This window comes from Amphiprion ocellaris, chromosome 10 (genome assembly GCF_022539595.1).
Source record: "Amphiprion ocellaris isolate individual 3 ecotype Okinawa chromosome 10, ASM2253959v1, whole genome shotgun sequence".
NCBI lineage: Eukaryota > Metazoa > Chordata > Actinopteri > Pomacentridae > Amphiprion > Amphiprion ocellaris.
The window spans coordinates 24,123,385-24,150,986 of NC_072775.1; the positions used below are offsets into that span (position 1 = coordinate 24,123,385).

Below are 27,602 nucleotides of genomic sequence, written 5' to 3' on the forward strand. Positions count from 1 at the left end.
AGGAGGAAGGAGAGAGGGGGGAAGAACAGCGAGGACGCTTGGAGGGAGGGGAGGAGGAAGGAGAGCATGGAGGTGTACTGCACCTGAAGCAGTCCGGCGAGGAGCTGCAGTCCGACGTCCTCTGGAAGCAGAAACAAAAGAAACATTTCAACACAGACTCTCAGGAAACCGGAGCAAAGAGGTGAAGCTGCTCAAAGAGGGATGCTGAAGAGAACCTCAGAGGAACTCAGCGAGGAGCATCAGAGGAGAACATGTTGCTGCACATGGAGTCTTTGATCGACTCCAGTTTCAGGATTTCAGGAAGATGTTTCACATTTCTGCTCAGAGATTGATTCAGAATGAAATCTTCTGAACTTAAATCCTGACTTTGTTTGTCTTTAGTGAGCAGAGACTAAAAACACACAGAGCTCTGCAACTTCACAAACCAGCTCTCATGAATGTTCCTTGATTTATTTCTCCCTTGTTTCATATCTATTACACTTATTTTAACTCCAAATTACATATATACTGTACATCAAAATGTAAAACAGTAAATCTATTTTTTTAAAATTAAAATCGGTTAAAAATAGTGAAAATAACAAGAAATATCTGTGAAGTATTTAAATGAAAAACAATGTAAAAATATAACCATAATAATTCTTATTATATTTTATATTATGTTTTCTGTAATACTACCACTACTACTACAATTATTGAAATTATTATTGTTATTATTATTGTTATTATTGTTGTTGTTATTATTATTATTATTATTATTATTATTATTATTATTACTATTACTATTACTATTATTATTATTATTATTATTATTATTATTATTATTATTATTATTATTATTATTATTATTATTATTATCGTTATTGTTGTTATTATTATCATTATTGTTATTATCATTGTATTTCAAATTAATTTGGAAAATATAAATACTGATATTTGCTGTTGTTTTTAATTTGGACAATACAGTATTTCACTTTTTTTTAAACAATAATAATACAATAAAAAACTGTGACTATATGTTAAAAATATTGGAAATAACAGGAAATATCTGTAAAGTATCTAAATAAAAGTAATAGCAAAATATAACCACAATAATAATTATTGTATTCTATATTATATTTTCTATAATACTACTACAACTACTATTAGATAATAATAATAATAATAATAATAATAATAATAATAATAATAATAATAATAATAATAATAATAATAATATAATAATAATAATAATTATTATTATTATTATTATTATTATTATTATTATTGTTGTTGTTATTATTATTATTATTATTATTATTATTATTATTACTATTATTATTATTATGACAATTACTGTTTTTAAAAACCCACATTTTTGATGTGGACATGATTTACAGTTTCCCCTGTTTCCTGAACCATGCACAGTGAAATATTTAGCTTTTTAAACATGGTTTTACTAATATGTCTACATATATATATATATTGTTGTGAATATATATATATATATATATATATATATATATATATATATATATATATATATATAATATGTATATATTCACAATCCACAATCACATTTATTAACCACATCTGCTGCATAACATCGTATTAGATTGAATTTTAAATGACAAAGTTTGAAAACAGGGTCTTATGGTGCCACATTCTCCATTAACAGCTGTAAAATACACTAACCAACTGCACGCAGTGAACCTTGAGCATATTGACTGATGCGCAACCAACAGATCGTCTCCAAAATAAGCACACAAACCGGAAATCATTTGTCCACTCACAACACCTTCAACCAGTTAAACTGCTTCGTTTACACCTGCACGTTCTGACGTCGTGACGTTTCCCCCCAACGCTTCTCCTCAAAATTCCATGGTCTCCACGGTCACCAAAGATACACATTTGGAGCATTTTATGAAAAATGGCCCAGTCGCCATCTTGTTTTTTAAACCTTTGATTCTAAGTCATATAAATTCTTTATTTTACTGGTCTCAGCACATTTAAATCAATATCCACATCATAATAAATTGAACTTGAAATCGGAAACTTTAAAAGGAGGCTCTGAGGACCTTCAGTGGTTCACGTTTGCAGCATTTTATGAAAAATGGACCATTTCCATGTCCCCCAAAACTTTCGATGTTAAATTAGACAAAATTCATGATTCCAAAACAAAACAACAGTTTTATCAACACATGTCCCCGTACTGCTATACAGTAAAACGCAGAAATAACAAATTTACAACAAGAAATCCATCAAAAATTGCGTTAATTAACTAACTTTACATTCAATAAATTTTTTTTTTTGGAATGAAAGTGTTTTTAAAGTGCTCAGAGAAGCTGATGAGAAAATCATGAACTGAATTTTCTTACCTTCATGTTGACGGTCGATCTGGCAGGTCTCTAGGTGGTAAAGGAGCTTCTTCTTCTTCAATCCGCTGAGTTTCTTCTCTTAACTTTCCAGGTGTCCAAAACAGCTAGCTTAAACAGCAGGCTTGTGAATTTGCAGAGGGTCAAATCAATGTCCGAATGCAAAAGGGGAACGTATGGAGGTCAGCAGGCCTTTTATAGGTGCGCGTCACCTTCTGTTGCCATGACGATGCACGTCTGTGCTTCACCAGTTCTGATATGGAGCTAAATCAATAATCCATATTGGCAATTTCTTTGTTTTAAAAATGACGTTTTTCCACGTATGTGCGTGAGTTTCCATCACTTGTCAGAAATGTAGGGAGCCTCAAAGCTAGCTGAATCTTTCCTGATAAGATCAGCCTCGGATTGAAGCATTTTAGTGGGAACAAGATTCCGAAAAGCAAATTACTGTACTAAAATCCTGTTGTAGTCCTTCAGCAGCTGATGCGTCCACACACAGCATCACTGAGGTTCATATCATGTCCAGTCAGAGCTCAAGCACTCCAGTAGTCTGTGAACGAGTGTAATATTCAGTCAGACATTAAGAGGAACCGAGGTTTATAACTGTAATTTTGTGCGTAATCTTAATAAAAGTGTCCTGCCAGCTCTGATGTACCTCAGGATTCATCCACACAACACAAATAATTAAACCATATAAACCTAGAATCTGTGTGGAACAGCTGTCATGTCTGGTGTGACTGAATATTATTGATCTCACATCGTAATGAAGTCGCCGCTGCCGTGCCACGTGCTGAAATGCGCATAGAGAAGAACTGATAGTTTTCCCTGCTACGTGATGCTGCAGGTGTTTATTAAAGTCAGAGGAAATAATCTGACAATCAGCAGCTGTGGGCAGGACTGAAGTACCGTAGGTGTAATAATGTTTCTTCAAAATTCCACAATTACATTCAGGGCAAACTGAGCATTATTGTTTCAGACGTGAATCTAACACGTATCAGATTTGAGGCACATTAGTATCTGGACTTTGACAGACATTAAGTCTACAGTTTTTCTCTGCTCTTATGTAAATACCTCAACCCGTGTTTTAACGGTGCCTTTTTAAATCAAATCCATCTTGTCATTTTGTGCTTTTGTTTTTATTATTACAAAGCTTTTATTTATATATATATATATATATATATATATATATATATATATATATATATATATATATATATATATATATATATATATATTATTTTGCACTGTATGGCCTGCACCTTACCTTTCGTTGCACTTGTTGCAATGACAATAAAGTGAATCTGAATCTCTGAATATGTTATGTACTAGGTACCTGTGGGGGCGATGCGACACCTGGACACAACTTGGGCCTGATACTCTGCCTGGGTGTCCTGGATGACAGAGTGTGATGTTGAAAGAGCCGAAACAGTCCAGGAAGCATCACTGATGATGTGTTCAGGGGCATCAACTGTATGTTATATCTACTTCTTTGGATAAAAGAGTCTGCTAAATGAAATTGTTGAATTGTACTGAACAGCATATGACAGGAGGGAGAAACAAACCAAGCAACAATACATAATAGATGGTTTGGGATGTTGCAGAGCTCAGAGTGTGAGCATCACTGATGATTAATCTCACACACACTGAGGATTTCAAAACTGCAGTTTTCATTCTGAAACAATCTGAGCTGAAGCTCTTAAACTGCTCCTCTTATTGTAACAAACACTAACTTTGCTCCCTGGAACACATCCAGGGACTGAATGTTTCCTGTAATGTGCAACTAAATATTCTTCCTCTGATGCTGCACTTTTAGTTGTTTAAACCCCATGGAGCTGGTTTGGGATGAACTGGACAGAAGAATGAAAGCAAAGCAGCCTACAAGTGCCACACATTTATGGGAACTTCTGCAACAGAGTTGGTAAAAACTTTCTGAAGAATATTTGCTTACCATCGTGCAAAGAATGAGACAAGTGTGTTCAGCTGTTATATCTGCCGAAGGTGACTACTTTGATGAGTTAAAGTTTAGAATAAATTTTGGTTTATAAATTGATTTTTGTCAAATTCATTTATTTGTTCTATTCTTTCATTTCAGAGCACAAGGAGACATTAACGTGCATAATTTCCAATAAAAAAGTGGAAAAATTTGAACGTTCTAAAACTTTCGATCGGTCGTGTACGGTTGTTACGGATTTCAAAGGCTCAGGTGCTGGGCAAGAGACACGACAGAATTCAGAATTAAAGATTTATTTTCACAAAAAAAACAGGATGAAAACAGAGAAAAAAACTCCAAAGGGGAACTGAAAACTACCACTAGGTTGAAAAACTACAATTAGTATTCAAACTACAATCAAAACTCTAAAATGAAGAAATCTAAATCATCGCTAAGTCAAAACTCACAACTCGCACTCAAAACTACAATTAGAAATACAACTCGGGCTCAAGAACTACAACTTGGTGTGTCGAACTACAACTCAGAGTCTAGAACTACAATTCGGGGTCTAGAACTACAACCGAAAGTGCACAAACCCACTTCCAGGTAAGCAAAATACCGCTGTATGCTAAAGCCTCAAGCGAACGGTGGAATTAATATACAAGGACAAAGTACCAAAAACAAACTAACCCACGTTAGGTATGACCTAGGTAGGAGAGCGAAAAGCTAATCTACACAGGTACAAGAAAAGCTACAACTCGGATTTCAAACCTAAACACTAATTTACAGACAACAATCGCATACAGGGAGGAAAAGGGAGGCAGTTGGCATCTAGGGGTAGTGGAGGATCGGCGGCAGGTGGTGGCAGCAGTAGAAGTGGTAGTGACCAGGGTGGTGGAGACGTCGAGACGAATGGAGGAGAAGGTTAGTGATTTCCTTGACCGCAGATGTGACTGAACAGGCGAAACTTGGGAGGAGGGAACCTGGGTAGAACCACGAGCAGGCAGAAGTCCAGACTGGAAAGGGAAAAACGACAGGATTAGGCTGATGAAAAATGGCACGGAGCAAAACTCGAGCTAAGAGTCAACTAACAGTTGCTGTACAACGACCCGGCATTGAGTCGTGAGTGGCGTCAGTCTTTATAGAGAGGGGAAGTAGTTGGCCTGATTGCTTCCACCTGCTCGTGGTCCTGCTCTGCTGATTAGATATGTGCCACCTGCCTGCAAGCCCTGTGCACACAGCCACCTGAGGAGAACAAGAAGGGAGGGGGAGAAGGAAATCCTACCACTACCTCGAGCTAGACACAGAGGGCGTAACAACCTTGGCTTTAAGAGCGAGCCCCACACAGCTTTCGGCGTGGGATTGTACTGGTTGCACTGATTGAACTCTGATTGCACTGAGTGACTTTGAGCGTTCTGCTGGACTGATCTACAGAGCTGCCTGCCTTTCCAGTGAGACCTCCAGATAGAGGTCCTGGTTGACAGCACGTGGCCTCCAGACAGAGGACGTACCCCGCCCCCGGACTGCACCGACCACGTCTGCCCTGCTGCCGGACTCGGCGTCTCCGCTGCACGCCAGCAGCCACTCGTTCTTGGACGTCGTCGTGTGCCTCTCTGACTGCCGAGCCTCCGAAGCCTGCCATCCTCCTCCCTTCCCTCCTTTAGCGAGTTTCTGGCCATAGTGGCCAATTATTGGTTTATTCTGAATAAAGAAATCTGACTACACCCACCGTATTGCCACTCTGTGCATTCTCACGTGGATTCACAAATTTCCACTTAACGTAACACATGCATATCTAGACTGATGATACCTTGCTCGTCCTGCTGTTCCCCTCGGACGACTGCACTGTCTCTGCCTGCATCCGATCGTGCCTTGCAGATATCTCGGCATGGATGAAAGAAAACGGCTGAGTCTTCAACTCAACCTCTCCAAGACTGAGCTCCTTGTCATTCCAGCCAGTTCCTCTATACAACAAGAAATCAACATCCAGCTTGAATCAACTCAACTCAAACCCACAAAGTCTGCCAGAAACTTGGGTGTCATGATGGATGACCAACTAACCTTCAAGGCTCATGTGGCCTCTGTTGCTCGATCGTGTCGATTTGCCCTTTACAACATCAGGAAGATCAGACCATTCCTGCCTGAACATACAGCACAACTCCAGGCTCTTGTATTATCACCATCAACTACTGCAACTCCTTACTGACAGGCCTCCCTGCATGCACGGTCAGGTCTACACTCCCTCCCGCTCACTACGCTCGGCCAATAAAAGGTGCCTGATACAACCACCACAACAGGGCCAGTCGATAGGTAGACTCTTCTCCTCTGTGATTCCACAGTGGTGAAACAAGTTACCAAATGACAGACTTGGCAGACTGCAAAAAACCAAATATCCTATTATATCCACACTGCCTGTCGGCACGACGGTCCTATTATCACACTTAAATTAATTTTATGGCACTTATGCAGGTTGCTTTCTCCTGACGAGATCCTTGCTTCTGTTGTGTCTACCCTCAGATGTACATTGCTTTGGATAAAAGCATCTGCTAAATTAAATTGTAGAATTGTAGATTGTGGAAGGGGTGCAAGAAGCTGAGTGAAAGGAGTGGTTCACCCTGGACAGGTCACCAGTCTATTATGGGGCCACATAAAGACAAATAACCAAGCAAACTCACATTCACACCTACAGACAATTTAGAATCACCACTTAACCTCAACATGTCTTTGGACTGTGGGAGGAAGCCAGAGCACCCGGTGAGAACCCACACAAACACAGAGAGAACATGCAAACTCCATGCAGAAAGAACCTTCTAGCTGTGATGTGACAGTGCTAGACATTACCCCACCTTGCCACCCCATATCATGAATAATTAATTTTTGTAATATTTGTTTTCACTCTCTGCATGTTTCCCTGAAAATCAAGTTCAAATAAGTTCATCTAGCCTGTTGGCACAGCAAGATATTCTAACAAAACAAACAACTGTCAAATATGGACGTGAACTGAAGTTACATCTGTATTTGACAAGGAGCTTTTACTATACAGTGGTACCTAACTGATACCGATGTATAATAATAGTACTGACTCCATACATTTTCTTCTGTCTTTTTGAGATATTCAATCACTATATTTGAGGGACCTTTATAAAAGCATTTTGGGAAAACTACCTCCTGGAAGATGAAGGATCTGGAGCCACCAGGGAACCAGCTGGTATTAAGGTTGTGCAGACGACCGTAGACAGCCTCCAGGTCACCAGGCCACATGTGCTTGGTGGCATCTACTCTGAATCCAGCCACACCCATATCAATCAGACTGTTCATGTAGTCAGCCACCTTGCTCCTAACATAATCTTTCTCCAAGGCAAGGTCCAACAGACCGACCAGACGACAGTCACGTACCTGGAGGAATTGATAATCGCACCATTACACATGTTTTAAATGTCTTCTTGCAGATATAATTTACCAAATTTCCATTTTTATGATAACACTTTTCCTGTTACTACTGTCATCCTGATTGCTCAAAACATTTATATGATAGTGGTCAGACTTGTGCACCGCCAACTAAATCATAGGGTTCAGTGTGAGTAAGTAAAACTGTGGTTCTGAGTGAACTTATGAATACATTTTGCTGTATGGATTCCTTAATGACATGGAAAAAGTTTTACAGATAAAACTGTAAATTTCACTGTTCTGACAGTGCTTCTCTGTGACATTATCACCTGATATTTGTCACCATAGTTCTCAATGTTGCCACTGGCGGTCCTGCATTTGTAGTCGTTGAAGTCCAAGTGGGAATAGGGGACACTGGGAAAATCTTTCTTGCTGGCATTGAACCAGCTTCCACATGAGGAGTGGGTTCCCTCTCCACCACCAGCTCTGCACATATGGTTGATGACAACATCCACATAGATGTTGACCTATTGCAGTAAATAGTGTCGAAAGTGCAACCCAACAAATCAACATTTATCTTCTATCATTAATCACTTTTTCTTATTTTATTTTTGCATTAAGTTCACTCTGAGGTGATTTGCTAAATTGAGGCATTGTGGATCTTCACTCTTTTTTCCTGTAATTCCAGGTGTTGTTATATTATTGTTGTCCGAAAACATTTTGATTCTAATGCAAAAAGCATGAAGTGGCAATTTGTTGTTTACCCCAACTTTGTTGCATCTGGAGATCATGTCCCTCAGCTCGTTCTCACTGCCAGATCTGGAACACAACTTGTAGCCGATTGGTTGGTATCTCTGCCACCAGGGTCTCCAGGGATCGTTCAGCACAATGTGCTCATTTGGAGGAGAGATCTGATATTTAAAAAAAAAAAAAAAAAAGGAGAATAAACATTAGTTATTATCTTTATGACACCAGCAGAAAAGTTGGAATCATGTGTGTCATCTTAATATTTCACTTTTTTAAAAATGGAATAAACACAGTCACTTTTACAGAACTTTTACAGAATACACAGTGATTACAGGGTAAATAGAGCTAAAATCTTTAGCTGAGGTTCACGAGCAGGACCACACCTCAATCACTCCCCTTCCTGTCGTGTAATTTCTGACCTTCTCTAAAAATTACATCCAAATCTGTTAGTTAATTAATGAATTAATTTTGATATTATAAGTTTTACTATGGGAATGAAAGGATTAAATCGGATGTCTTGCAAAGATATCTTAATTTATCTTTCAAATATTGGTTAGAACAATGCAAATAATATTTGTGGTATGAAATTGACTGAGCTGCACAGTGGCTTGGTGGTTTGCACTTTTGCCTTGCAGCTCGAAGATCCCCGGTTCGTGTTCTGGCTTTCCTGGTATCTTTCTCCATTGAGTTTGCATGTTCTCCCTGTGCATGTGTGGGTTTTCTCTGGGTACTGTGGCTTCCTCCCACAGTCCAAAAATATGTTGAGGTTAAATGATTATTCTAAATTGACCGTAGGTGTGAATGCGAATGTGATTATTTGTCTGTATATGTAGCCCTGCGACAGACTGGTGATCTGTCTAGGGTGTCCCCTGCCTTCACCCTAAGTCAGCTGGGATAGACTCCAGCCCCCCCACGACCCTAGTGAAGATTAAGCGGTGTATAGATAATGGATGGATGGAATATTCTAGCAAACAACGATGTTTTGATGGTAATCAAATGATTTATGTGTGAAGAAATATGAAATCAAAAGGAGAACTATGAGGGTCTGGAATGTAGGTGAAAAGTCATGAAGTAAAATATTTATTTTTAGTGTGAAAAGAAATCATATTCTTTTAAAAAAAAAATTTAACATGAAGAGTTCAGAACATAATTGTGTCTGCTCAAAGTGATATAACTTTTAAAAAATTGTATAAGGAACACAACAAGACATAATGGTGTAAAATGTATGAAGACTGCTATAAAAGCAAAAAGAGTAAAACATGAAGAGAGGCCAGGGAGAGGTGTTAAGATTTATTATTTAGATTATTTCTATTATACATAGCGCTGGCTTAATACTGATTTACACATTGCATTGTACACTAAATACAAGAGTTGTGTTGACCTGTGAATGAATGGGACGGTCTCGAACATTATCTCACACTATGTCAGTTGGGATAAAACAAAGTTGAATAGTACCAGGTCAAATCGAGGGCAAAGCACACCAGCTGTCAGACACATATCAGACACACAAACATGTACTGCAGACACACGCACTCTCATGCACACTCATACTGCTACTACTACATGCTAGCTACTTCTCACTGAAGGCCGCACTTGTTTTAAGAACATCATGTCAAAGCAGGGGAGGATTTAGAGAAAAATTAAGAGGGTGGCAGATACATTTTAGGGGGTGGCATATATATATATATATATATATATATATATATATATATATATATATATATATATATATATATATACTCTGCCAAGGAGGCGGAGCCTTGGTAGAGTCATGTGATGATTGGCATTGGTTTGTCTGTCTGTTAGCAACATTACTCAAAAACAGAATGATGGATTTGGATGAAACCAACCAGCAGGCGTTATCAAATTGACGCAAATACTGCTGAAATAAGTATGTTAAATAAATAAATATCATTTGTATTTGTCAGCCAATCCTAAACATGAGTTGTTCTTACTAGCTGTCAATCACAATATGTGATTTGATGTCTAGCTGAAAGGGGAAAAGATCTAAACTGAAATAAAGTCAACCTTATACACTTTGAAGAAGTTAAAAATGTTTCTTAAATTTAGCAACAAATTAGATTAAGACTAGACAATGTCTCTCTTATGCACTGTTTAGGGAAATCTGCATTTGTGTGATCTAGCTTATGTTCAGCCTGCCACAATGATTATATTATTAATTCATCTAGAACAGAGTCAGAGTCCAGATAATTTTATTTATTGTCTTAGATTTGTGGTTTTATTTTTTGATGCTCTTTATTTGAGACATTTCTTACAATAATTCTAGAATTTCAATATTTGGATATTCCTAAGAATTAAGGATCTACTTATCATCTTAAAATTAAAAGACTAACTACATCAGATAATATTTTGTCCAAAAAGGTAATTATTGCAACAGGTGTACCTCTTACTCAGATATATTATACTAACACAATATTCATAGCATGAGGACCAGCTGGACCAGAGATAGTCTCTGATTTACCTTTCACTGTCTGAGCTCTGCATGTCTTCATTTCTTTCTCTCTCTCTTAACTCTTCCTCCTCCGTCTCCTCTCTGGGATGCTCTTCCTCCTCTCTTCTTTTAGGCTGGGAAAAGCTGCTGGTGGTTTCCTTCCTCTTCATTCTTTACTGTCTCCTACAAGAATCACACTGACTGAACTATGTTTTTTCCTTTGATAATTTTCATTATTAACTATGACTATGAAACCTTTAAAGAGATACTTAACATGTAAACGTTTTTTCAGCTGTAAACTAAATGATATGACTGTACTGTGACGAAACACATCAATGTTGGTGTTATTATGACCTTAACACCAAAATTATAAAAACAGCATTAAACAAGCAGGATGTAGTTTTCAAACAGTGCATGAAAACCTGCTGTGACTGGGGGTCTGGTTACACTTTAATGTCATGTAAAGTCTGAGTGAATGTGTGATTTCTTTTGACTTACAGTCTGTTGTCAGAACCACAGGTTGTAATTATCAAAAAAAAAAGGAGAAAAACTTCCACAGACGATCCCCACCATCCTTCTGTGGCTGTTCTCTAACATTAGCTAGCTACATAATTAAAAATTAGCAAGGCCCAGGCTCAGTGGAAACCGTGGTTCATCTCATAAGCAAACACTTTATGTGAATTTAGACACTATTAGCATTTAATACATTGTGAACAGTTATATTAGCATGTAGTCTAACCCAGTCTAACTAGTGTCTTACTGTCACACTGAAGTCCAGCTGTCATCCCCATGAGTGAGGTCTAAGATCAGCCCCCTCAGGGGGGTCGTGTCGCCTCGTATCTGTAGCAGCATAGACTGTACAGTACATTACATCTACATGATGTATTCGAAACTACTCGGACATCGGAGTTTCACTCGTTATTCGTCCTTCCTGGACTTTCGCTCTTTACGGCCGGCCACAACCTTTCATATACATATTTTTGAATTAGATTGTTCAGAACTGGGGTGGCAGCCGGGGTGGCAAGGCATCTTCTAGGGGTGGCAGTTGCCACCCTATGCCACCCCAGTAGATCCGCCCCTGGCCATACCTCAGGAACAGAAGAGGAGATGAGTGAAAATTGCAACTTGACTAGTTGGCCTACAACCACAAAATGGTAATTGTAGTTTACTTTGGACCAAAAGAAATCTAATTTTGAAATGTATATATGCAAAACAATATAATATACACAAAAATAACAAAAAAATTACCAACTACTCTGAGAGAGAGTGTGAGAGAAGAGTATGCAGAGGATAGTGTTAAATCAGGAGTCACTCATTGGATCCAGACCAGCAGACGCTGTCTGATACGGACCCAGACCTGTAATCAGTAAATTGCAAAGGGATTTTAAAGTTGATGGGTCGCTTCTATTTTACCACTGCAGCTTTTCCAGCTTTAACTGCATTGATTATCAGCTCAGGAAACTCACAGATCAATTACGTACAAGTTCAGCCATCCCACGTGACACTACTCAGCCAATGAAGTCTCTGTGTGGTAGGCGCTAAAACTCTGTGTAACTTCAGAATACAGTTGAGAGGCGAAGGACAGATGAGAGGAAGACAGGCAAAAAAAATAAAAAATAAGTAAAGCAACACCGAGAGGAAGAAGCTTTCTCAGCTATGAACATAATCAAAACTAAATATTGTTCCAGACTAATCAATGAACTCCAAATGTGTTTGAGAATGGCCCTGACACCATTCAGGCCACGATTTAAAATACTGGCAGGGCAAGCTGCAGCTCAGTTCTCCCATTAAGCAGCAGGGCATATAAGAGGAATGATATAAGACTGGAAAAAGAATGTAAAAGTCTTCAATTGTTTACATGTTTGGAGATTTAGGTATTGTTAAATATGTATTTAAGTAGGTTCAGGTTGTTCAGTCGTTTTTTCAAGTTTTGCACTTTATTAAAGATGTACAGCTAGGCATTTCAAAAGTTGTTAAAAAATACTCATACTGAATTTATTTGATTTGACAATCAGTTATTGATTATATGCAGACGCTACTACGCTAATAAGTTACATCAACATATATCACACTAATTCATGTTAGACATTATGATGTTACGGACCTTTGCTTTAATACATTTTTTACGACTGGACCTCTTTGAATTTTAGTTGAATACCCCTGGGTTCGATGGAAGCAGATGATTCACTGTGGCGACCCCTGAAGAGAAAAGCAGAAAGGAAAGAAGAGGACTCTGATCCAACTGATCCAGCTAAAGATGTTGTATCAGTAAATAACTTCATCGAGCTGATGTAAATCCAGAGCATGCAATACTTCCACCCCCTGTGGTGAAGTACTACAATAAACATAGGGTAAGACATAATTCAGCCCATGGGTATGCACACTGCATGTCATCCCAGCAGGCATTAGCATCCCCACAGCATGCAGTGTGCAAGTCTGTCTGAATACTAATTCCTCCTCATTCTAATTGGACTGTGGCATTCAGCATGTAAACCAAATGCCAACATGATAAACCATACTAAATCCAAAAACATCAAAGAGCAGTTTGGCTCAGTTCTTTTCTCATGTTTTACTGTATCTATCATGATTTGTTTATTCTCATGTGGCCTCTGCAGACTTACTGTGCTTTTGCTTTGACCCTAGTGCCACTTTTTTGACAGTTTATTCCTTTGTAGTTTTTGTATAGATAATGTATGAAACTTCCTGATTCTCTAATTTTATGTAATTTAACTGTAGCTACTGTTAAAGCTGATGAACAGAATGAGAGGACCAAAATGCAGACAATTTCTACAATTCAACAATTTCTATAATTTCATTTAGCAGATGCTTTTATCCAAAGCAACGTACATCTGAGAGTAGACATGTGTCTGTGGTCTGTAGATACAGATCACAGACATTTGAGAGAGTTAAAAGGCTTATTGAAAAAGACTGTTGTCAATGCCTGAGGTAGATGTTTAGCAGGGAAATCTTTTGAGCAAGAGAGCACTGCAGACTGAGAGAGGCCAGAGGCTAGGCTGATGAAGTGCTAAATGCCCGAGGAGGGAGAGAGCTGGTAACTAAGGAGCTTGGTGAAGATTGAGCTGGCAGACGAGGAGCTGGAGGACAAGCAGGTTGGAGAGTTGGCTGGGAGCTGTTGACCACAACAAGCAGATTGACACATGAGGGAGGATCTGAGTAAAGAGATAGTAGAAGTTAGCATGACAAATAACACACAAAACAACAAGAATGAATCAATCAATCAATCAATCCATCAATCAATCAATCATCAATGTTTTTTATTTCGGACATGTGAGACAAAAGCCACAAAAACAAATCAAAATATTAAAACAACGACACAACAACACAAAACACAACAAAACAAATAAACAAAACAAAGCAAAAAAAAAAAAAAAGATAACTCAACATATCCGAAAAGGAGTAGGATGAAGCCTAAGCTTATTTACTCCTACCACTTCTCCATCTCGACCATCAGTCACTTAGTACCGCACTCCCATAGATATTTATGTACATATTCACAAACAAAATAGAAAATAAATAGTATAAACAATATTAATTAACAATACGATATTGAATAATCAGTGATATACCAAAGCAATCTTCCTCCCTGTACCTCGTGAAAACCATATTTTTGCACTGCTTTTACAACTGGGTCGTACTTGGACATTGCTTGAGCTCCGCCTCCAGTCCATTCCATAACCTCACTACACATAGGCCATGTTTACATGAGACCTTTAATTCCTCTTTAATTCGGAATTAAAGTTAATTCCGCTTTAAAATCTCCTTGTAAACATTTAATTCCGAATTAAAAAGTTAATTCCGAATAAAGTTAACTCCGAATAAACTACCTGGTTTATTCAGATGTTAATTCCGAATAAACTAATTCCTGTGTACGTTCTATTCATGTATACAGTTAATTCCACTTTAGTCAATTCCGGTAATTCTGCACATGTTTGGCTCCTCATGTAGTGATGACGTAGCAATGTACACGTTCTCCTTCTCAAGTGATGCAACAGAAGCAGTACGCCATTGTTGAGTTGCTGTTTCAAAACGACAATAAAAAGCAAAGCGAAAAGCGTGCTTATTAGTGGTTCCTCCATGTTGTTGGGGAAAAGAAATGCTGTGGCAAATGGAGTTTGTTTTCTTCCGGTAAACAGGGATACGTCACGTCCACTCCCTGTCCAATCAGAATCTTTTCCAACGCCCAAGCATTAAAGCAGAATTAAGGAAGGGGATAAACGTGCGGTCCATGTAAACCTTAATTCGGAATTAATATTTCCATGTAAACGCGAAGCACAAAACTTTAATTCCGAATGAGTTAATTCCGAATTAATAATTCCGAATCAAAAAACTTCATGTAAACGTGGCCATACTGAAAGACAAAAGGATTTTAGTGTTGTGCGAAAGTAGACAAGGTAAGTTGGCCTAAGAGTATCTACTGCTGAGGGTAATGGTGTGGTCATGAGTGTTGGAAAAGCTGGTAAACATACTGGTGGAGGTGATGAGGCAAAGAGGCACAGGTGTGTTAACTGCAGGTCATGCAGGAGGTCCTCAACACCACCAAAACAAAGGAAGTCATCATGGACTTCAGGAGGACCAGGAGAGTCGTACAGTCCCCGCTGTGGGGAGGGTGGACTCAGTCAAATTCCTTGGCATTCACATTACCAAGGATCTGACATGAAACACCTCCAACCTGGTGAAAAAATTCCAGCAGAGGATGTTCTTCCTGAGGAAGTTGAAGCAGGCTGGTCTGGCTCCACAACTGCTTAGAAACTTCTACAGAGGTACCATCGAGAACATCCTCTGCCAGGGCTGCACAGTGTGGTAAAGTGGCTGCACAGCAAAAGACAGAGAAGATTTGTTCTGGTTGGTGAAGGTAGCACAGAGAATTGTGGGAGCTGAGCTCGCGGACTTAGATTCTGTGTACACTAAATGCCTGCAGAGAAGAGCACGGGCCATCTGCATGGACATCAGCCACCCAGGACACTCCCTGTTTGTCCCATTGCCGTCTGGGAAGAGATACTGCACCATCAAAACACAGACTAGCAGGCTGAGGAACAGCTTTTTCCCCAGAGCTGCAGCCTCCATCACACCACCTCCCTCCCTCTCCCCTGCCCACAAATACGCACAACCCAGAGCTGGAACTCTTACCCCCATCCCCATAACCCCCTACCCCCCCTGCTCTCAAACAGAGACTCACCAATGGACCATAATAATAATGAATAAATATGCGACATGTGCTGCTGAAGAGCCTTTAAGTCCTGTGTGTTACAAATTGGAGCTGCCACAGATCAGCACATTCTCCTGTCCCTTGTTGCTGGTTCATGGTTTGTGCTGTACATGGTTTGAAGCACCCCATAATCCCTGCTGTTTTAGCAGTTTGGCCCTTGTCTTAGCTGCCCAGGTTTTTACACCTCTCTGCGAGTATTAGAAGTGAACATTCACTCAAAGGCCTAATGTCTTGATTTTACAGAATAGTCTATGTTAGCCCAGACGCTCCAGGAGAAGCACCTACTTATGTGCTAGCTGGTATTCAGTGTTTTGTTTTACATGGCCTTTTGCCGTCTTCTTGTCGTCCCTCTATAAATATCACATGTTCCCGCAATGCAGAGAGAGACTCTGTGTTCCTGCTGTCATGACTCTTTAAACGACAAGAAGCAAAATGGCTGTAATAGTGTGTACGTGCGTGCGTGTGTGTTTGCACGAGTTAATACAAGTTATTTTTGGTGATGCAATCTCCCAAATGAAGCACATAAACACACATAACACACACACACACACACACACACACACACACTACATGGACACGCACACATAAGGGAACGTATAAGAACAGTACAGTGGCAAAAGAAAAGAGAATATGTAACCTCAGGGCATGAAAAGAGAGGGGAAAGAGAGTTAGAGCAAGGAAGAGAGGGGGATGTCAGTGGAAGGTGAATTGGAAATGACATCGTGTGGGAGAACAGGGAAGTACATGTACAGCATCCCAGATTCTGAATTTGCAGCAGGGATCGGGAAGATGGAAGAGCAACGTTGCTACTCCATATTACCACATTACGACCAAGGGAATACCATGCGGTATCTTAGAATAAGATATTAGAAAGTTTATTGATCCCTCTCCAGGGAAATTCACGTTAGAGCAGCTCGATACGGAAGGCATGAAAGAAGCAGGACAAGAAAATGAAAATAAACAACAAGGCTAAACAAATGAAGATCTAATAATAAAGGTCTGAATGATACATTCTCCTTAATTATGAGGATCTCTTAGATGTCTTGGACATTACATGGTCTATTTAGGCAATCCTAAACACATCACAGTCACATGCGCAGTCATGCACGCATTGCTCGGCTTTGACAAACTGACATAATTAGATGTGACAGAAACAATGGAGGAGCTTTTGAAGCACACTAATCAAAAGTAGAGACAAAATAGCTGCTTCAAATAGTCGACACAACTGTACATAATTCCATGCTTTAATCCCTATCCGCTAATTGGACTTGTACTGATTAATAAATAACATTTCTTCACAGCAGATGGAGGAAAATATCTGTTTCGATTTTTTTTTCACATAATTATCACATAATTGAGGTTGGGCATTGCAGAAGCTATCAGGTTAACAATATTCATTTATGTGGAGCCCTCAGATACTACCATAACTACTACGAGCATCTAGAGGAATTAAGGACAATAACACTGACACAGGTAATGACAGAAGTGTTATGAGACTATAAACTGGTGTAAGGGTGTTTTCTTCTTTTGTCACAACTGTGACAGCACACTTTTTAAGGCAGTTTTCATCACAAAATGGTAACTGATGTGCACGTATACTACCATTCAAAAATTTGGGGTCATTTAGAAATGTCCTAATTTTTGAAAGAAAGGCAGCTTTTTCGAATAAAATAACATTAAATGAATCACAAATACAGTCTAGACATTGATTATGTGGTAAATTACTATTCTAGCTGGAAATGGCAGATTTTTAATGGAATATCTACATAGAGGTACAGAGGAACATTTCCAGCAACCATCACTCCTGTGTTCTAATGCTACATTGTGTTAGCTAATGGTGTTGAAAGGCTAATTGATGATTAGAAAACCCTTCTGCAATTATGTTAGCACATGAGCTTTCATGGAAAACATGAAATCGCCTGGGTGGCCCCAAAGCTTTGAACAGTAGTGTATATAGCATCTTTTAACTTAAGTTAGATTCTACAAATGCATTTCTGATTCACTCATTCATCACACTCACACACTAATGGTGACATAGTTGCCATGCAAGGTGCCTGTCAGCCATCATGAGCAACGCTGGGTTTCTGCTGAGGGACACTTTGGCACATGGATGGTCCACGGATCAAACAACCAACCTTGAAATTATTGGACAACCTGCTTTACATACTGTCCCAAATTTCTCAGAATGGACTTTACAATCTCACCACACTCTGTCTTAAGATCTATGAGTCTGTTAAGGCCAACCTCGTCCCAGCTACAAGTTAAGCAAGCAAATTCTGCGTGCTGAAGTCCATTCTGACTGTACTATAAGGCAGAAAAGAAGAGGACTAGCGAGAACTAAAGCTGGAAACTTTAACCCGCAAGCACTTAAAAAAAGTTAAGGTTCTCGTCTGGTTTTTCACTATGTTTTAACAAACTAGAGGGTTTTTGTTTGTTTTGATTTTTTAATTTTTTTTTGCATAGAAGAAGAGCATCCCCTGCAGAAGGAAGAGAAAAGAATGAATAAGATGACAATGCAAAACTGATTCCAGACCAGCTACGATGGGTTGTGCTCAGCTTTCCTGGTGGATGCAGTGCATTTTGTGATGGTGGAAAGTCGGATGGAAAACATAGGCTTCTGCTTCTGCTAGATACAGAGCTTTATTTTCAGAACTCCTTGATTTTTTTTGAGTTTGTGCTGCCAGTGCTTGGTGGAAAGAAGCTGCCGGGAATCCTTTAACACTTTGACAGCACCAACACTACCTGAACTTCACTAGAAAATGTAATTAAACTAGTAACAGGCTTCTCAGTACTGTGCACTCAACCAACAGTTTACACAGGCTAGTGCGCAATACACAGTTCATATTCATTAAAATATTCTAAATTTGTATGTATGTATGTGTGTCTGTATGTGTATGGTGAAGTGTCATGGTTTTCTTTTTTAATTTAATAGTATAAAGGATGACATTATAATGGATTAAGGTGTTCCTTACCATACAGTGCATGAAGGTTAATTCTGAGAGACAGAGAACTTCAAATTTCAAAGGCCAAACTTCTTACAGTGAAAAAACTTGGAGGGAAATTGTCCCTTCGCGCCCTTGGTACCCCTGGTTCTAACTAGCTGGCAAAGTCCTTGCTCTAAACATCGAGATCATCAGTAGGCAGCTGACGTAGTGTTCACTTGTAATCATAGTTACAGTGACGCCGTGACACTATCTCACAGTGATACAGAAATCTTTAAAAAATCTGTAGATCCAGACTATAAGCTGCATCACTACCAAAATCCAGTCAATTGGTCTTTGTGTCATGTCTGACCTTCCCTGAAAATTTCATCAAAATCTGTTTGTCTGTTTTTGAGTAATTTTGCTAACAGACAGACAGACAGACAGACAGACAGACACACCAATGGCGATCGTCACATAACTCCACCGAGGCTCCGCCTCCTTGATGGAGTAATAAAGTCCAGCACAGCTGATATTATAGAAGCTCAAAAAATAGAAATTCAAGAAGCCATTGATTGGGATTCAAAAACCATCAAAAAGAGACAGTGACATGGAGGTTGGCAGATGAGTCAATAAATCTGTCTTTGGTGACTGTTTGATTTAGGGGTAATTTTCTGGACTATACTTCATGGGTTTGGGTTTTTGTTGCAGTTGTGATGGCTGTTTAATTTTGTCTGCATCTCCGTCCTTTTGTTTCTGTGCGCTCTGTCTCACTCTCTTTAGTTACTTCCTGATTCAGCTTAAATTCTCTTACCCTGCTTGTCTCTGGTATTTTTTGTTTTCTTCTGTTGTCTGTGTTTTCCACCTGTTTTATTGCCTGCTTTGCCCTCATTAGTTCATTAGCTACTCCTACCAACTCCAGCTCCAGCCTCTGGATCCAGCCCAGCTCCAAAGCCAAAAGCTTTAAAGGGGGATTCCTACAAGACAGCAAAAATCTGTATCATCATCATTTTGAGTCATTAATTACAATATCAGAAAAAAAAGGGTAGTTATTTCTCATATATCAAATTCTTTATTTTACAGACAGTGAGTCCAAGTCAAAATTGCACATAGTCACAGTAGCCTGTTTGAAAAAGATATTTTTTTATTTTTACTAGTGTATTAAACAAGTCAGGAAGCTCAGCAGAGCATGGTCTATTATCCTTCTGCACCAACAAAAGATTGTGTCAGTCTTACAGAAAACCCATCAAAAGTCAGTTTTCATAGTACAAAATGCCAAGCCAAGGGCCAAAAGTTTTCTTTGATGTCCAATAGCAACTCCCTCATTGTTAAGCTCAAGGAAAAGAAATACTGACTCAAATCGAATCTCAGAACATAATTTGCTATAATTTGGGACAGGACCGTGGCCAGTGACTCCAGTGATAAATTGCAGGCAGGCATCACCTGTTGGGCCCTGATTATCAAACAGTGTTTGTCTTTTTTATGAGTTAAAGTCTTATCACAAAGTTGACAGACAACTTTTATTACTCCACCAAGGAACGCAGCAAAGTTATGTGACAATCAGCATTGGTTTGTCTGTCTGTCTGTTAGCAACATTACTCAAAAACAGATTTTGATGAAATTTTCAGGGAATGTCAGAAATGACACAAGGACCAAGTGATTAGATTTTGGCAGTGATGCAGATTATAGTCTGGATCCATGGATTTGTTAAAAATTTCTGTATCATTGCGAGATAGCAGCATAGCGTCACTGTAATTATGATTACAAGTGAACACCATGTCAGCTGCCTGCTGACAGTCACATGATTGTGATCTTACTACAAATCCACCGTTACGGACTTATTGGGACTTATCCATCGGAAATGATACAAGAAACATTTGATTAAATTGTGGGGGTGTTTCCGAGTCCCGTCAATTCCTGCCACTCGCTACATATTTAGGTCATGCAATTTGGCATCCATACATAATGTACACATGCATAAGACACACCTGTACTTAGCGCAAGGTCATTTGTTTGTGGATGCATCTATATTAAATGACCACATTCTATGTTGCCGTGATTTCTGATCATCAATAACTGATAAACAAATGCTGCATTCCGAAAGAAATGCTGCATTTTGTTCATTCCCCCAATGCCATATGGGGGAATGAATAGCCTTGGTGGAGTACTGCGCTCTCTGAGTGCTTTTCTAGTTGGTTTTTGTAGACAAACTTTTCATTTCTGCATGTAAAACTACTCCATCAAAACAAGTTTCTCCTGGTCATGATTTTGCAGAGACGGTCAGAGTCACAGCATCCTTGGCTTCGCCCAGCCCATGACAATTGCGACTTGTTTAAGGAAACACAAACAAGCCAGGGCTTTGCCCCTGTAGCAAAATGATAGTGTAGCCTTGACCATTTTAGTTAAGTGACACTAAGTCAGTGTTTCTCAAATAGTGGGGCGCGCCCCCCTGGGGGGGCGCAGAGGCATGTCAAGGGGGGTGCGGGCGACTGGGAGGAAAAGGTCCTTCAACACGGAACTAATTAGCTGAACTATTGTTTTAACGTCGGCCTGTTTTTCGCGGCATACAACAATACTGAAATTGTGCTGGCCCATAGACTGTATATGCCATAGATATAAAAAAATATATATATTAATAATAATAATGATCTTCTATATATATCTATGGTATATGCACTGGCCGTTCAGACTCCGAAGTACAGACTCCTGAGAACGGGAGAACGCATCGTTAATGTGCAGTCGGAACACCAGCGTACTCGATCACGTCACATACTTGGCTCATCTCCTCCGATTGTTTTTACCAGCAATGTCAAACATACGGCCTGTGGGCCAAAACCGGCCCACCAGACGGTCCATTTCGGCCCGTGGGACGACTTTACAAATTATAAAAATTACAACGACATTAACTGTAAATTTGTAAAGCTGTAAATTTAAAATAATTTCTAGAACTTGACAAGTTGTTCTGATCATGAAGTAAAATACTAGATTGTTCAGTTGCAGATACCTGTGACTGAATGTTTTGTGTTTTTGTAGATAAACTGTTATCTGGCAGTTACAATGCATGTGTAAATGATGAACTGAGGCATAATAGGCTACTGTTGAAACTGAACTTGTTTTCCTTAAGAAATTTCAGGTTCATAATATTTTGTAAAAAGATAGTTCATTAAATGTGAATATTTTCAGAATGTACTTTTTTTGAACTAAAACAAAGGGGAAAAGTTGGAGCTGTGGTTATTTATAGGTTATTATGCTGTGATTTTACTGGTGGGGCCCACTGGAGATCAGATTGGGCTTTATGTGGTCCCTGGACTAAAATGAGTTTGACACCCGTGATCTTTACTGTGAAAAACAACAAAATGGAATCAGATAAAATAACACAGCCCTGCATATTCATGTTTTCACAGTTTCATATATATATATATATATACACACACACACACACACACACACACACACACACACACACACACACACACACACACACACACACACACACACACACACAAAGTTATTGAGGGTTTTTTGTCCTCCAAAGGGGGGACCGACAGAAAAAGTTTGAGAACCACTGCACTAAGTATTGTAAGTATTGAGTGTTATCTTCAGGTCAGTCAGCTTGGGAGTAACCCCCAAGACTGCTATATTGATATATCTCCCGTAGTACAAAAAATCTTACTTTCATTACAACATCAAAATCAGTTAACATAGAGGTTGTCGTGTCTTTTCTTTTAAACCATCTCATTAAATATTGAAGAAAAAACTCAATTTTGTGCTCTAAATTTGCTGTGAAATGTGCTTAACAGAACTAACACAGAGCAATAAAATAAAAAAAAAACAATCTAAGGACTGTGGTATGGAAGGACGGACACACAGACACACATAGACACACACACACACACACACACACACACACACACACACACACACACACACACAGAGAGAGAGAGTTCAGTGGAAGGAGGTGGAGTAGCACTGAAAAGGGGGGGAGTGATTCACCTCCTCACTTCCTTGTTTGTGACCTAAAGTAGCTCGGAGCAACTGCTGAACTGCAGCTGACATGAGTGCCTGGATCTGAGCATTAAAACTTCATTAAGACCATCAGGCTTTTCTCCTTCAACATTTCTTCAACTTATACGGTAGGGTCAGTTATAGTTATCTGTTAATCAGCCACCATTAACCCAAACATGACAAACTGAAAAGATTCATTCACTTTTACTTTCACTTTACTTTGGCTTGTGTTCTCAGTATATCAACATGTCAGCAACCAGCTGTGTTCTGTCTGAGGAGCAGTTTCTGTGCTGCATCTGTCTGGATGTTTTTATTGACCCCGTCACTATACCATGTGGACACAACTTCTGCAAAAACTGCATTACACAACACTGGAATGTTAACAGTGCTCGGTGCCAGTGTCCCATGTGTAAAAAACATTTTAGAGCGCGACCTGAACTGCATGTCAACACTTTCATTTCTGAGATGGCTGCTGACTTTAAGCAGTCGGCTAGAAAGACAGGAGGTGACGGCTCGGAGATACAAGTTGCCAAACCAGGAGAAATCCCCTGTGACATCTGTACTGGAACCAAACTCAAGGCTAAGAAGTCGTGCCTGACTTGTTTTGCCTCCTACTGTATTATTCACTTGGATCCTCATCAGACATCTGATCGTTTGAAAACACATCTGCTAACTGATCCTGTGGACAACATGGAAGGGAGGGTGTGTGCAAAGCACAGAAAACCCCTAGAGCTGTTCTGTAAGACTGACCAGACATGTGTGTGCTCACACTGCACTGTTACAGAACATGTGTCGCACAACATTGTTTCTCTGAAAGTTGAATATGACGGAAAGAAGGCCGAGCTGGAGCAGACAGAGGCTAACATCCAGCAGATGATCCAGGAGAGACAACTTAGGTGTCAGAGGATTAAACATTTGAAAATACACAGTAAGGAAGATGCAGAGACAGAGATTGCAAATGGTGTTCGGATCTTCACCGTTCTGATGCAGACTGCAGAGAGAGGTCTGAACGAGCTCATTGAGATGATTGAAGAGAGGCAGAAGAGAACAGAAGAAGAGGCAGACCGCTACATCACAGAACTGGATCAAGAAGTCTCTGAACTGATGAAGAGACACGCTGAGGTGCAGCAATTCTCACGCACTGAAGACCACCTTCACCTCCTCCAAAACTTCATGGGTACAAGCACTGCCCTGCACACCGGGAACTGGACCGGGGTCAGCATCTGTCCACCGTCATACGAGGGGACAGTGACGGAAGCTGTAGCTAAGCTGGAAGAGACACTCAGCAGAGAGAAAGAGCAGCTGCTTCATGAGGCCAGACTGAGGAGGGTCCAACATTATACAGTAGATGTGATTCTTGACCCTCACACAGCCAATCCCTGGCTCAACCTGTCTGATGATGAGAAGCAAGTTGGGTGTGCTGAGGTAAGGAGGGACCTGCCAGACAACAAAGAGAGATTTTCTCTTTATAACAATGTGTTAGCACAGCAAAGTTTCTCTTCTGGAAGATTTTACTACGAGGTTCAGGTTACAGGAAAGACAGATTGGACTCTGGGAGTAGCCAGAGAGTCAGTGAACAGGAAGGGGATAATCCCACTGAGTCCTGTCAATGGCTACTGGGCTGTGGGTTTGAGGAATGGAAATGAGTATCTAAGTCTGACCAGCCCTGTTGTCAGCCTCAGTCTGAACTTCAGGCCACAGAGGGTGGGAGTGTTTGTCAGTTATGAGGAGGGACTGGTCTCTTTTTACGATGTAGATGAAGCAATCCATCTCTACTCCTTCACTGACTGCTGTTTCACTGAGAAACTCTTCCCTTTCTTCAGTCCTGGTCTTAATCATGGTGGTGTGAACTCTGCTCCTCTGATAATCTTACCTGTCAACCATGCTGATTAGATTTTTCTGTGAAATGGTTTTTGTAGTTTTAAAAGAGGAAATCAAAGGATTAACCCCCCCTAGCTGTTGCTTTGGACTAATTATTCCTTCTGTTCTTGCTGTCTACTAAGGGAACCTTTGCATGCTTCCAATGTAAACAGTGTAACCCCATCAAATCAAGAGCAGATCCTCCAGAGTTACTTTTTTTGTGTTGATACACTTCCACAGGAGCTCAGCACAGAAACAGCAGGGAAAACAAACAGAAAAAAGATTTCACTTTGGAAGATATCCTCTTGATTTGCCTAACAGAGACTGGAAAAGATTCCTATTTTTGTTTTAACTCGTCATTATAAGCTAGATTTTAATTCCACTGTAAAAGGTACAGAATTATGACACCATCAACAATCCAGTTGCTATCCTATAAGCATCAGTTTCTAATGCAATTCTGTCTGACATGGGTCCAAAACATGCTGGGAAATTCGCTTTATGGCACCATGTACCAATACAAAACCAAATCAGGAAAAGCATGGCACTTTGTTTTTCTGGGTAGCTATTGGTACGTTTCGCCAGGTACCTACGATGAGAGGCGGCAGACATTCTCCCTGCCCTTTTGTTGGAGTAGGGAGAGAGTTTAGTTTGTGGCTTCCAGCTGTTTGTATTAATTTTTCCTCTGAGCTTATTGAATACCTGCAACATCAAACAGCAACAGGATCCATATCAGCATCTCCAAAGACAGGCACATTTATGTTCAGCACAACACAAAAGAGGGGCCTGGTGATACAGTGGTAAGCACTGTCGTCTCTCAGATAGAAGGTGCTGGGGTTTGTTTCCCAGTCTGGGATCTTTCTGCATTGAGTTTCCATGTTCTCCCTGTGCATGCGTGGGTTTTCTCTGGGTACTCCAGCTTCCTCCAACAGTCCAAAACATGCAAGGTTAATTGGTAACTCTAAATTGTCCATAGATGTGAATATGAGTGTGCTTGTTTGTCTCGATGTGTAGCCCTGTGATAGACTGGTGACCTGTCCAGGGTGTCCCCTGCCTTCACCCTAAGTCAGCTGGGATAGACTCCAGACCCTCCTGTGACACTACAGAGGATTAAACGATGTATTGAAAATAAATGGATGGGCAACACAATGTTAACTTTATTAATTACTTGTAATTATAAATGATCCTCGACATGGAGACAGATCGATCAAGATCTAATCGGTATCACAACAGTTCATATAGTAGCTGTTGGGTCAAAAAATGATGTCTACAATGTCCAGAAAATGGAACGCATTGTTTTGTTGTGTTGGCACTGCCACCTCCCCGCTCTCCTGTTTGGTCGCTCAAAAATAAATTGCTGGCTTAATTTTTCACCTTGCTGCTCACATGTATAGGTGTCCTCTGAAATACTGTCATCACTTTTTTTTATATACTTTTGAGGAGAAGATTGTATTTGTGCTTTTACTCAGTGCAGGTGAAGGTCCAAAGACAAGACTAATTACTGATATTGTCATGAGCTGAAATGCATCAAAAGATGATTTTTATTTCGATTAATCAAAATAATTGATGCATTTGATTATTGTCGCCCTAAGAAGTTGCAGATGTACTGTATGTTGAACTTGCTGTGTATTCTATTCAATGACAGTGTATTTTAAATTGTACTGACAACATTCTTAGTGTGTTTGACTCTGCATGTTTACATCTTATGATATCACTTAAATGTGCTTTATTTTTTAATGTAATTACAACATTATACAGAACAAACTACTACAGTATGATTTAGCTGAAGCAGGCTTCTCCTAAATACATGTAATCAACAAAGTGTCTTCAAAGTCATTCATTAGTGCAACTGAAACAAAAGAAGAACAGCACAAGGCCACATTTTTTAAAGTTAAAGACTAAATTAAATCTTTCACACGTTATATTTTATCGTACAGTGTTCTGCATCAAAGTTGCATTGTCAAACTGTGTCTCATCTGTTATTTATAATGTTTTTTTTTCACTTTCACGGGCTATACCTATTAGTATGCAAAATAATTGTATAGTGTAGCATAGTGCATATACTCTGGTCTTTGAGGTTTAAACCATTACTTTTTATTTCTGTGTTCTGATTTTTTTTTTATATTTTCCCTGTAAAATTTTAACAATGTTATTGTTAACACTGTTCTTTCAGTGTTCTATCAATATTCAATCAATAAAGTAAATTGGAAAGTGCTGATAGGGAGGATGTTACAAATAAGAATCCCAGAGTTAGAGGACACATTCACAACCCAATGCAATAGTCGGATTTCCATACTGTCTCTGAAAAGTTTAAACTGTCATATAACAGTGTAATCCAGATAACACGATAATCCTTTTTTATATTAGCCATTACATTGAGGAAAACTGTATGATGAAAGTATGTTTTAATATGTATCTCAGCATTAAGTTGTCTTTTAGTTGTTTCAGGGAGATGGTCTAGAATCTGGAAATATCACAACCATGGCGGTGGGATAATGTATGACTTAGAAATGAGGAAAAGTATGTTGTTAGTGCCTAATAGAAAGGAATGTCTTTATTCCGTTTAACATACAGTGATCTATTTGTACTTGAGGAAAAACTGTGCGTTGTTCACTCCTTTATGTGATATAATATTAACATATAGAGAAACATGTTTATAGAATGAACTTATCTGTATTACTAAAACAATAAAAAGTTCAAATATGCTATTACTGCCTTGTATTTT

At 39.3% G+C, this 27,602-nt stretch overlaps 2 protein-coding genes across 2 annotated transcripts; one reads left to right on the forward strand and one right to left on the reverse strand.

Annotated features, from left to right (window-relative positions):
- Nucleotides 1-7,193: 7,193 nt before the first annotated feature.
- LOC111567934 (alpha-amylase-like) lies at nt 7,194-16,027 on the reverse strand. Its single transcript, XM_055014308.1, has 4 exons — nt 15,653-16,027; nt 8,433-8,579; nt 7,998-8,195; nt 7,194-7,677 (listed from the first exon to the last, which is right to left on the reverse strand). Exons 1-4 carry the CDS (start codon nt 16,025-16,027, stop codon nt 7,288-7,290), a joined length of 1,110 nt encoding a protein of 369 aa, XP_054870283.1. The 3' UTR covers nt 7,194-7,287.
- Nucleotides 16,028-23,014: 6,987 nt separating this feature from the next.
- Nucleotides 23,015-27,585, forward strand: LOC111567942 (E3 ubiquitin-protein ligase TRIM39-like). Its single transcript, XM_023269343.2, has 2 exons — nt 23,015-23,148; nt 23,258-27,585. Exon 2 carries the CDS (start codon nt 23,267-23,269, stop codon nt 24,911-24,913), a length of 1,647 nt encoding a protein of 548 aa, XP_023125111.2. The 5' UTR covers nt 23,015-23,148; nt 23,258-23,266; the 3' UTR covers nt 24,914-27,585.
- Nucleotides 27,586-27,602: the final 17 nt, after the last annotated feature.